The sequence below is a fragment of the Cyprinodon variegatus genome, unplaced genomic scaffold (genome assembly GCF_000732505.1).
Source record: "Cyprinodon variegatus isolate N-32 unplaced genomic scaffold, C_variegatus-1.0 Scaffold2737, whole genome shotgun sequence".
Lineage (NCBI taxonomy): Eukaryota > Metazoa > Chordata > Actinopteri > Cyprinodontiformes > Cyprinodontidae > Cyprinodon > Cyprinodon variegatus.
Window position 1 is genome coordinate 1 of NW_015153190.1, and position 12,770 is coordinate 12,770.

The 12,770-nt window shown below is 36.1% G+C and overlaps 1 protein-coding gene across 1 annotated transcript; it reads left to right on the forward strand.

Moving 5' to 3' along the window:
• The first annotated feature begins 10,913 nt into the window (after window positions 1-10,913).
• LOC107081038 lies at window positions 10,914-12,404 on the forward strand. Its single transcript, XM_015369250.1, has 5 exons — window positions 10,914-11,234; window positions 11,336-11,686; window positions 11,769-11,894; window positions 11,983-12,020; window positions 12,104-12,404. Exons 1-5 carry the CDS (start codon window positions 11,072-11,074, stop codon window positions 12,242-12,244), a joined length of 819 nt encoding a protein of 272 aa, XP_015224736.1. The 5' UTR covers window positions 10,914-11,071; the 3' UTR covers window positions 12,245-12,404.
• The last annotated feature ends 366 nt before the right edge of the window (window positions 12,405-12,770 follow it).

Below are 12,770 nucleotides of genomic sequence, written 5' to 3' on the forward strand. Positions count from 1 at the left end.
GTAATAAATACATGAATAAAGCACAGTCATACTCAATTTTGCTCCCGCTCTATTTTTAAATACGCGGTAGAGCTATTTAAAGGTAGTAGAGGACATGTACCGGTATATAAAAAACGCGCCCTATAGTCCGGTGCGCCTTATGTGTGTGTTAAATACAGAAATGGCACACATAACTGAGACTGCGCCTTTTAGTACGGTGCGCCTTATGGTCGTGAAAATACGGTAGTAGATATTAGTGTTGCACCAATACCAGTATGGGGGCCCGATCCATCACTAAAATGGTCGTTGTCATTGATTCTTTGTAGTATTTTTTTGTTTCATTTAGATTTGTAATGTTATTGTAATGTGAAAAGTTTTATGGTTCAAAATGTTGATGTTTTACCATGATTTTTAAGCTCCTTAGGGGACCACAAGGGAAAAAAAAAAAAGTAAAAAAATAAATAAATTTGTTACTCCACCATAGTGTCTCTTTATGGTTAATTATGCCACTCCCAAGCCCGGTTAAAGTAGGAGGGTTACTATTGTAATTAGATAAACATTAATTAAAAAAATTAATAAATAAAAATTAAATAAATAAATAAACAAATATTTAATGGACAGAAAAAGTAGATATATATTCTGATTGCTTTTACTCGCTCTGTCTGTCTAACCACGTTATTTCTCCCACGGCATCAATAGCATGCACATCACATCATGTGGGAGATTATGCAAATTAGGCAATGACGTCATTCAGCGACTTCTAGCAACTTATAGCACAGCCAATAGCTACTTTCCTTACTGAGGAGTTGGCAACACTGGACATACTTTTTTCCCATAACAAAACTACATACTTTCTCAAGGTAACTGTTTAACCAAAGTGTCTCTGATTGTTTTGACTCTGCTTTTAAAGCAAGGGAACAACTTTGTCTAAGTTTGAACTGGGCGGACCATCATGCTGTGAATGTGGATGTCTTGTTCTCCTTTACAAAGTAAATAAAGTGCCTAATGAGTAAAATCCATCGATCTCCTTTATTTGACTGGACTGAATAACTGAAAACTTTTTTTCACACAACAGTTACTGTTCAGCATTTGTATTATTTTGCCTAAGAAGAAATTTATTTTAGATATCATAAATACATATTCATATATACATATATAAGGCAGAAAAAGTTTTTACTAGCAGGGTTGTGAATTTGATTTCTCCAAATAGTATTCCAAACTTAACATGTAGAGTAAAAAACTTCTCACTTGAAGCATCAGTGGAAAACTTGGTCTGTGCTTTCAATGTACGCCATTGCGTGAAAGAATATTACAAAAAAACTGTGGTTCTGTTTCTCTCTTCTGAGGCCTTTCTCTTCTTCTCATACACTTCATAGGCACTTTTTCTCATATGACCCTTAGCCATTTTTAACGAATTCTTAGAAAGGCGAGCTTTGATGGCTGGCTGAAACTGTACCTCACACATATTTGCCTGAAAGTATTTTTTTTATTATATTGTGATATTTTAATAAGAATCTGCAATGTTTATAAAAGTGTGTTTTTCAAACATAAAAAGACGTAATCATTGTTGTCATCAGGAAAGTTTCCTTTAGTTTGTTTCTTATGTGAAGGTTGCAATTATGGAATATTATTTCCACTGTGGTTGTAGTACAGTGAAACCACACAATAAAGATGGCCAATCAAATTGTCATGATTTGTTCACTCCCACTCTGTAAGATTCTATTCAAAGGTTCATGCTACGATCATTTCTTAGATGCATGTTGCCCCTGATGTAGATCAGCACAAAAATGCTGTTTTTGTTGTATGCACTACTCTCTTTGAGATTTGGATGTAAGTATATATCAATACAAAATATACATTATATACTATTTTGACACATTAATCCTGATTTAGTTTTTCTGTAGTATGTAAAATCATCTTTTTATGATAGTCTATGCTAGTCGAACTATATATGTGGGATTTATTTCCAGTTTGCACCGAAGAGTTTAAGTTTGAAGTAAGGACCATCATTCCTGGAGAAAATCTCACCCTGGCATGCCCTCACCAGAGCTCTGTTCTCTACAAAGAAACTTTGTACTGGATCCGCCTTGTTTCTGGAAAATGGCCTGAATTTCTTGGAGCAACATTTAACTTCATGGCCGATGATGTTTCCAAGATTTCTCACATTCAGGCAAAACAAGACAGAGGAGAATTTCTTCTTCATATTAATGAAGCTCAGCAGGATGATACCGGACTTTACTACTGTATTAAAGTCAGACAAATGGACTTCGTGTTTATGAAAGGAACCTTTGTGAAGATTAAAGGTGAGAGTAATATTTAATGTTTAATAACTCAGTATGCTCACTTATTAGTGATTTATCCTGGTTATAAGGGTTTTTTTTTTTTCCAGGACAGAATTCAGATGTACCAGTAAGTGTTGTTCTTCAGAAGCCTCCATCTGGTCCAGTTCAACCAGAACTCCCAGAGGCTTTACAGTGTTCAGTTCTGCCCAACTCAGAGAGGTCAACATGTCCAGCAGATAACAGAGTGTACTGGTTCAGAGCTGGGTCAGATGAACCTCATCCCAGTTTACTTTATTTACAAGGAAACAGCTTAGATGAATGTGAGAAGAGTTCTGAAGCTCCATCGATACAGAAATGTTTCTACAACTTCTCTGAGACTGTAGACCCTGGAACTTATTACTGTGCTGTGGCTGCATGTGGTCAGATAATATTTGGAAATGGAGAAAAACTAAATGGTATGTGGAAAAGTTTTCTAAACAACAATTATGATAAAAATGTTAAAGAATTATTATTTTAAAAAACATTTTAATATAATCTGCTTTACTTTTGTTTCATGTTTCTAGGTACTGGTGTAGAAGATTCTTTCAAAATAGTTCTGTATTCATTGTGCATAGCATTGATGATAAGTCTGGTTGTAATATCTTGGCTGATTTATAAAATTAGGAGAAACACATGTGGTTGTTGCAATGGTAAAGCAAGTTTAAAATTTTTGATTTTGAAAATATTTAGATTTAGGTTTAACATTTTTATTAATCTTTTTTTTTTTTTTGCTCTGCACACAGATCCTGTGTCGAGGATTGGTGAGAATGTAGAGGTAAGATAGCAAAGTATTTTTGTGAACTCTATATTGAGTTATGATGTTCTTTAAACTTTTATGTATTTCTTTCAGAGGAATGAGGACATTTTGATTTATTCTGCCCCAACGTTTAAGAGGAACAAAGATAAAAAAGCGGAAAGGAGAATTGTAAAGCCAACGATGGAGGAAACAGTGTACACTGATGTCAAAACATTTCGATAGTTTTATTTTTAAATTTAAATGAATTTATTGTACAAATAAATCAAACCGTGATTTAAACAATGATTTGTGAATAGCTGACTGTCTAGAGGTGGAAAATCCAACAATTTTCCATCTGTTTTTGACATTTGAAGATCCTTTCTTTGTTTCTGACTTTTCAGAAAATTCATCTAAATATGAAAATGTTTTGATTAATAGAAGCAAACAATTATTTGTCCTAATAGTTTAAACCTAAATAGTCCTAACCACGTTTAAAATTTAATTGATTATTTTAATTTGAATGTTTACAGTTAAATTATGTTCAAAAGGACACTTTATGCAACACCTGGTAACTTAGACTTACAACTAATGTTAAAAACCTGTTTCAAACCTGTGAAAGTTATATTTAACGTTTCCTTCACCATAAAAGATGCACAAAGTACAGAAAAGAACAAATATGAGATGTCTTAAACATTTGCAAAGATCTAACTTCATAGAATGAATAATGCTGCAGATCCTGTTGGCAAACAACTACACTGAAGCCATGTGCTTAAGTTTGGTGACATATGAGCACAAAAAATGGAGAAAAAAAAAACTTAAATAAAAATGCTTCCCCTGTTTTTTTTTTTTTTTTTTTCTTTTTTCTGCTTATAGTTTTGACTAGTTACAAAATCTAGGTCTAGGTTTTTATAACTATGTTTTACCATGTAAGACTCCCTAAGCATGTAAGGGAATGTGTTTATCATGATACCTTCATACCTAAAGAAATACCGTCATACCTACATCTACACAAATATATTGCAATTTTCTAAACTCATCTGTCCCACCAGACACAGAAAAATGGTGTAGATTACAACATTAATAGCCAGTGGTATGACTGGAAAGTCGTTTTTGGCTGTCTTAAAATTCACTAGAAATGGCTTGATGAACTCATCACATATTTGCATGTTGTAATTTGTGGATCCTGTTGTAGGGGACAAAAGTGATAGAAATATACTAAATATGTTTGAAACTAAAAATTGTATCTATCAATTACTTTTAAGTATTTAATAATATTTTTCCTTAACAGGAGACAGTTTCATGTAAGACAAATGGTACGTGCAGAAACTAGACGTTTTCTGATCCTTATGCAAAGCTAATGCAATTGATCTGTGGCGAAATGTTAATATGCTTTATTTAATTACCATAGGTGCTTTTAAACAATGAGAGAGAAGCGATGAAGTTTGTTGGATCCATAATTGTAGTTGTGGTGGGATGCTATCGTTACAGATAGTACCACTGAGATGTTTGTGAAAAGTTTGTATTATTATTTTAAGTTTTCGAGCACATCAGCCTGGGTCTGAAGTTCTTACACTGGCTACATGTTGATCACAAAAAAAAACTTTAACATCCTTCTTTTAGTCTGTAAATAACCCAGGCATCAACACCAAAACACATACTGTAACACATTTGTTGTCAATGTAACAACCTCACAGACCACTCAGGTCTTCTAGTTTAAGCCTACTGTTTATACCCAGAACTAAAACCAAACATGGAAAAGCAGCATTTAGTTCCTGTGCTTATCTGGAAAAAACTTCCAGAAGACTGTAAAAGTGCTGAAGGCCTAATTTTTTAAGTCAAAGGTAAAAACCCATTTGTTTAGAACTGCCTTTGACTGTTGAAAAGTGGTCCAACTGATTTTGTTTTATTACCAACTTGTATAATGGTTTTATCTTCATTTGCTTTTATTTGTCTTCTGTGTTATTGTTTAGTTCATGTAAAGCACTTAAAATTGTCCTTGTAACGAATTGTGCTATATGAATAAACCTACCATGCCTTGTCTTGCTGGACTATTTGAACTTTACTTGACATTTCTGAAAAAAAAAAAAAAAATCCTGAAAAAAAACTTATGTGTGTACCAGACAAAAAAAAACTTTTCCTTTTATTTCTACATTAGTAACCATATCTTTTCCAAACCATAAAGTCAGTTGTAAAAATATGTTTTTTTTTACTTAAAAATACATTTAGAATCAATGAAAAAAGGGAACTATTGACAGCACGGTTTCACAAATTTATAGTCAGTTTATATAAAAAAGGATGAGAATGTATCATTCTAATTTTTTCTCACAAGTTTTTGATCTGTTTCTTAAAATAAAATAACTTAACACTGGTGTTGCCATTCTTCAGTTTTTCTAAACGACAAAAAATATTTTTTGTGCCGTAAATTATGGAGTTACGATTACCTATCTTTAACAATTCACACTCTACAATCTGTTCTCCTCACCTTTTTCATGCTTGAACATAGGAAGGTGCTCTCCACAATTTCCAATGACCTGCTAATGGTTCTCTGTCCTCTGGAAAGGAAAATAATAATGTTTGGGTTATGGTTGTGGCACAGCATACAGTTTACATGAGAAAACAAGTCCACACAAATGGACAGGGCTGAAGTTAGTTTTCAGTTGTTTGCTTCTTTAAGAAGTTGAGTTGAAAAAATATTTCTACTACTTTCAGTACTACAGCATACCCCAAAAGATCCTAAGAGGTAAGTCATGTAATACAGATATGTTATAAGTTGTCAACTAGTTGCTGTTTACATTCCTCTATGTGTCCTGCTTTGAGTGGTGCAACTCTTTCAACTTGCACCACTCAAGCCTAACCTCATCAACAGTCTTCCCTTCCACATGTCTCCCAGCCTTTATAAAAAGTCCTAAAACTTGTTGAGAGTCCTAGATTATCGAAAGCTCATTTAGTAAATATCCAGTGTTCCTTCTGTACATCATTACCTGATTCTGACTGTTTCCACCTCACAGTTCACTTGCTAGACCTTAAAAAGCCTTTTGACCTCTGGATGATGACTTTAATAGTTAATCACTTCCTACGTGACATGATTGGGCAAATTCATCTTAATCTATCTTGATGACATTCTACTTTGTTCATTCTTCTGGAGACACCCCAAAGCCATATAGGATTTGTTCTCATCCGCCTGCTACATAGAAATCAGTTTGTTAAGCTGAGAAGTACCTTAACAAACTGTGTGGCCTTAACAGTCTGGGCCTTAACAGGCCAGAAGGGTTTTACACCTCTCTCACATTCTTCCTTGGTCTTATTGTCTCCTCAAAAAGAATCATGATGAATCCCTCTAAGGTTTCTGCAGTTGATCAATGGACCGCACCAACAGATTGCAAACAGTTGTAGAGGTGCCTGGGTTTGGAAACTTCTACCATTGTTTCATCCACAATTACAATTAGATTGCTGCTCCCCTCCACGGTCTCACTTCTGTCAAGGTCAAGATTTCTTTGAATGAGCTGGCAGAGAGGGCATTCTTCCACCTGAAGACATTGTTCACATCTGCCCCCATTCTCCTTCAGAGACAATTCATTGTTGAAGTCTAAGCCTCCAGCACAAGGGTAGAAGCCATCCTTGGTCAGCAAGCCATGCATGATCATATTCACTAGTTGGCTTTCTTTTCTAGGATTTTATCCAGTGCAGAGTGCAACTATAATGCAATGGCAGAGAGCTATTAGTAGCCAAGTTGGCACTAGTGGAGTGGAGACGCTGGCTGGAGCCATTCATTGTTTGGGTGGATGATCAGAACCGGGAATACCTAAAGCCTATTAAAAGGCAATCCTAGGCAAGCCAGCTAGAATCAATTTTTAGGTCAGTTCGACTCTACTATTTGGTCAGTTTAACTCTATCAAGAACATAAAACTTGCCATTTCCAGGATTATCGAAAGGTCAGAATCTGAGAGCGGTGGAGCTGAGGAGTTTATTCTCCCTCAGTATGTTTGTGTTGCTATCACCAGACTGAACCTGGAGAAAGATATCAGGAACACCACCAAGAATTGTCCCACTCCAGAGCCATGTCCTAACGACTGCCTTTTTGCCCCCAGTGATCTGGTTGACAAAGTCCTCAAGCTTTGTCACCTCTCTCGCCTTTTCTGCCATCAAGGAATCATTAAGACCCTTAAAGTTATCAAGCTCAATTCTGGTGGCTCTCCCTGCTGAAAGATGTCAAAAAGTTTGTCTCATCCTGTCCACATTGTAATCAAACCATGCTGTCTCTGCGGCAACCCTTTTTTCTGTTACTGCCACTATCTGTTCCGTTTCATCTATGGTCAAACCTCTCAATGGATTTCATCACGGCTTTGCCCTCCTTCCATGATTTTTCAGTCATTATAACCCTAAATGACAGGTTCTCTAAGATGGTCCACTTCATTCACTTAAGGAAACTCCCATCTGCCAAGGAGATGGGACATGATCATGATCAGGGAGGTCTCCATGATCTCCCTACTGGCTCTGTGTCAGTTCGGGGTCCTTAATTTAATTGTCCTTAATTTAATTGTAGCCGAACGGTGAAAGTTCGGCTACAATTGCTCTGCACCATGAAGATCCCCCCTTCCTTCCATGTGTCTCGTCTCAAGATAGTGTCCCAATTCAGGCCCTCCTCTGGACTGCCTCCGTCTTTCCAGCTCCCTGATGGCGAGCCCATCTACACTGTCCGATGTATTCTCTCATCCAAGAGAGAGGGTCTTGAAGTACACTACCTCAACTGGGAGGAATATGGGCCAGGGGAGCGCATGTGGATCCTGGCCAGGTTTGTAACTGATAACTCTTTCATCAAGGAGTTCCATCACCTGTACCCCAACCAATCTATGGATCTGTCGGGAGCTGGACCTTTAAGGGGGGGGACCTTACAAAGCCTTTTTATCTCTGGATATTTACCATGTGTATGTCTCCTGACCAACACCTTGTCTTGACCCCTCCATGTGTCTGACCCCTCTCTCTGTGCCGTGACTCCAGATTTTAGCCTCCTCCTCAGACCTTCTGAGTAATTCAGTTTTTTTGGATCCGGACCTTTTTATGTTTCTGTACCTTGTTGTGCCATATGCCATGATCATGGTTTTTGAAGAATAGGAACCAGTGTCCATATTTCATGTTGACATGATGACCAGTGAAAAACACGCAGCTTTGGTGAATAACAGCTGGGGGACTTCTGCAGCCCCCCCCCTTTCAGCCAAGGCCTCCACAGGCAAGTCACATGGCAGCCCACGGATGTGTGAACACAACCTCCCCCGCCACCCATGTGAGGACAGACAAAACCACAAAGCGTTCCTTCCTCTCATTCTTCCTCTCTTTGCCTCCTGCGCTCTGTGCCTCCTCTCCCTTGCCCATGAAGCTGGGGCTTTGGCTGGCTCTCCACAACAGTGGAGATGCGGGCCCAAGGCGACCCAAATCTCCAGAATCACCAAGGATCGGTCATTGTGGTAACCTTTCAAAAACAAACTACTGCAAAACAGACCTTTTGCAACACATTTCTCTTGAGTTTCAGAACTTACAGAGCCAGACTGGAGAGAAGGCCTACCCTGTCTTGATGAACGACTGAGACAAAGATGACCCCTGCTACAGTATGTGAGACTGAGACAAGGAAACCCCTGGTTGTTGCTTCCCTGACTGCTGAGCTGCAGCTGGATGAAACTCAAGCCCTCCAATGGACATGGAAAAAAGGTTTGCAGGTCTGGCATGATTAGGGATAGAACAAACAACATATGTTTACTGTTGAGTAAAGACAACGCTAACAAAATGGACTGCATGCTACGCTATGCTACAGGAATATGTGTTGAGCTGTTGCTGAAGCTTGGACAAGCTTTATTTCAATAAGAGTTTAAACACTGATATAACATTAGTGTTCATGTGTTCCTCATATGCTCATAACATTTCCATTACCAAGAATGACCAAGAGTCATTTAGTGGAATACTGATGTCTATTCATTGCTAGCTATTTCAAAGAGGGTAAAGAATCATTTGACTAAAGGTTATTGGTTCTTGATTAAGCAAATCATTCAATAAGACATTATTTGGCCAAATAATGTTTATTCACCTCATGGATTTGCATTGTGAATCGGTCTGAAAACATTCCAATTTCTTTAAAATTAGTGAAAAGCTAATTTGATCATATCCCAAATTCTTCCAGGTTTCATACACAAAATCCATCTTAAACTGCAATATGGTTTTCAACCCTGTTTCCCCTTCCTCTTTGTACATAGTAGTTTAGTTTAGATTAGTTGAGTTTCGCTATTCTTAGTTGAGAGTGTTAAACTGAAATATGTTTGACTTGAAGCTGAATGATTTTTGTTAATAAACTGTTATATTTTGAACAAAAATTGTGGTGAATTTATTCTATGTATGTGCAGAATTAAATGTTTGACCATGATTAGAGCTCGAATCACTCTTTCATTTATTGTTCTAACACACAGCTAGTAGGGCATGGGTTGATAAACAGTATATAACAGCTAAAATAATATCCTATTAAATAAAATCTTTTACAGACCCTACCAGGGAGGTCAATAAACATCTTAAAGTATCAGAAATATAAACTCCCAGCTGGCTGGGAATTGAAAACAACATAAAATCACAACAACCTAAAAGAGCAGCCTCTCCCTTGGAAATCCAAAGTTGTTTATCTTTTACTGAGTGAGTCTCTGCATATCCCTAGGTTTCAGTTTCCACTGAGTATTGTTACACTTGCTATCAAAGCGATCCTACACTGACATTACTGCCGGACCAAGCCTCTCTGTGAGACTTACTGTAGGACCCACATCTAGTTCCCTTTCATCACTAGGGACTTTGAGAAGGTTTGTGGCATAATTTCTGATTGATCTACTAAAACCTAAAGACAGTTCAGCTAATAACCTGATTTGTCCTCATTCCTGCACCTGTTGCTGATCAGTTTGCTGCCTTGCCTGCGGAGCTCAGTGAATAAATCTATAAACTGTCTACCAGTGTGTCTTGTTGAATTCAGTCTGATACTTTACAAAATAAGACAACACACATGTTGCTTAGGAAAAATAAAATCTATACTTGTTAATTTTATACTTATATATATATATATATATATATATATATATATAGGCAACATAGGACCTTTTGTGGTTCCATCGTGGTTTTGTTAAACAATCTTCTGAAGAGGATACTCCATAATGTTATTTATTTAAAGAAGAATTCTTCTCTGTGAAATCAACTCCAGAGGTTCTAGACGAGTTCATAGAACAGGGTTTTTTTTAGATTTTTTTCTGATGCTGTAACTAGCAGATTATGGCGGAAGAGATTACCCTCTCGACGACAGACTAATAGGAGATGTGTAGCACCTTGGTGCAAACACTGTTATAAAGTTGCTCAATACAACACTTTGTAGAAATGTTTTATTGTCACAGGGACTATGTTTTTGGATAAAATCATTGGGTAAAAATACATAAGGATTTCCATTCACTGAACATCATTGTTATAAGTTGGAAAGTGTATGCACATTATTTCAAGTGACAACGTTGGAAAAAGGGGGTTACATGTTTCCACTGTGGTTGTAGTGCAGTGAAAGTTTGAAATAAAAATCGGCCAATCAGTTTGCCAGAAATGGTTTACTCCCACTTTGCAGTTATATTAGAGGGCAGTGATCTTTGTTTCTTAGAGGGATGTTGCTACTATTGTAGGTCAATACAAAAATGTTTTTTGATTAGTTTTTTCTACTACTCTTCCTGAAATTGGGATGTAAGTATATATCTGTACTTATATATAAAGATATATAATATATAATCCTAAATTATCAGATTTTTAATTTAGTCTGAAATCATTAAATGGTTATCTATACTAATGAGATTATTGCTGGGGTCTTTTTCTAGTTTGCACAGAAGAATTTAAGTTTGGGGTGAAAACTGTAACTGCTGGACAAAATGTCACCCTGACATGCCCTCGCCAGACCTCTGCTCACTACAAAGAAAATTTATACTGGATCCGCCTCGTTTCTGGAAACCTGCCTCAATTTCTTGGAGTATTATTTAACTTTATGGATGTTTCCAAAATTCCTCGCATTCAGACAAAACAAAATGGAGAACAATTTCATCTTCATATAAATGACGCTCAGCAAAATGACACTGGACTTTACTATTGTATTAAAGTCAGACAACTGGATTTCATATTTATCAGCGGAACATTTGTTAAAATTAAAGGTAAAAGTAATACATTTTTAATAACATCATATTATTCCTTATAAGTTTACATTTTCCTGGTTCTAAGGGGAAAATCCCCTTTTCTTTATTTTGTTTTTCAGGAGAGGAATCAGATGTTAATGTTGTACTTCAGAAGCATCCATCTGTAAGAGTTCATCCAGTAAACCCAGGGACTTTACAGTGTTCGGTTCTCTCCAAATCAGACTGGTCAACATGTCCAGCTGATAACAGGGTGTACTGGTTCAGAGCTGGATCAGATGATTCTCATCCTAATTTTCTTTATCTACAAGAAATCAGTAAAGCTGAATGTGAGAGGAGTCCTGGGGTTCCCTCTGCACAGACATGTTTCTACAACTTTTCTGAGATCTCTGATGCTGGGACCTATTACTGTGCTGTGGCTGCATGTGGTCAGATATTATTTGGAAATGGAGCAAAAATAAAGGGCATCCAGAGTATGTTTGCAAACAACAATTATTATTTAAAGGTTAGAGAATTATAATTTACAAAATAACCTTAGATATTTTTTTTTCCTAGGTGCCATCATAGAGGATTTCTCCAATATAGTTCTTTCTTCATTAATCTCAGCTTTGGTGATAAGTCTTGCTATCATATCTTGTCTCATTTACAAAATTAAGAAGAAAACATGTAGCTGTTGCAAAGGTCATACGATATTCTTAATTGTAATGGTCCAAATAATTACTTATTGGTTTGAGACTTTAATATGTATTTTTTCCCTCTCTATAAATAGATTGTGTCCTGGGCATTGATGATAACCAGAGTCAGCAGGTATTGAAAGGAAATATTTGATTTGTCTATTTTTCATGAAGATAAGCATTTTTTAAATGTAATTTAAATGTATTTTAATATAGAGGGAAGAGAACATATTGATTTATTCATCACCACAGTTCAACATGAACAAGACTGAAAAAGCAAGAAGAAGGAATCTAAATCCAGCGCAGGAGGAGATGGTCGTCACAAATGTTATATATACTGATGTTAAAAGAAATTGATAGTATATGGGTTATATACCTATAGGATATAGGTAATAGGATATTATTTTCTTTATAATTGTTGTTTCCCTTTTTAAAAATGTATTTAACAATAGTCTTTCATCATTAAATGTGCAGTATGCATAAATGTTTTAATCATGATTTACTGTATGTGGACTAAATTAGGTTGCCAGGGTTGCTTTTGTATTGTTCATATTTTTTACATAAAGTTAGACCTATAATCTTTTATTCTTAACAGTTTTACCTTTCAGGGTTTTAAAGTTAAATCCCACTTCTTAAAAAAAATAAAAAATAAAAAATTCTTTCTAGGGAGTTCCCTTTAAACGGGACAACAGATTTAATCCTTAAAATATCCATCTGTTTTCAGGCTTTTTTTATATCCACGGTATCTTGTTACAGTTCAATTATCAGAAACCAAATTTAGGATTAGTCCATGCAAAAACTGAAATTCCTGTGAGGTTCATTCTGAGATTGTAAGTAATTTCATGTTACCAAAATTATCTGTTTTTTTGTAAATCAAAAAGTT

Coding starts and splice junctions, on each gene's coding strand:
- LOC107081038 (XM_015369250.1), top strand. CDS start 11,072: ATGGATGTTTCCAAAATTCCTCGCATTCAGACAAAACAAAATGGAGAA. Junction 11,895..11,982: donor AACATGTAGCTGTTGCAAAG/GTCATACGATAT, acceptor CTCTATAAATAG/ATTGTGTCCTGGGCATTGAT. Junction 12,021..12,103: donor ATGATAACCAGAGTCAGCAG/GTATTGAAAGGA, acceptor ATTTTAATATAG/AGGGAAGAGAACATATTGAT.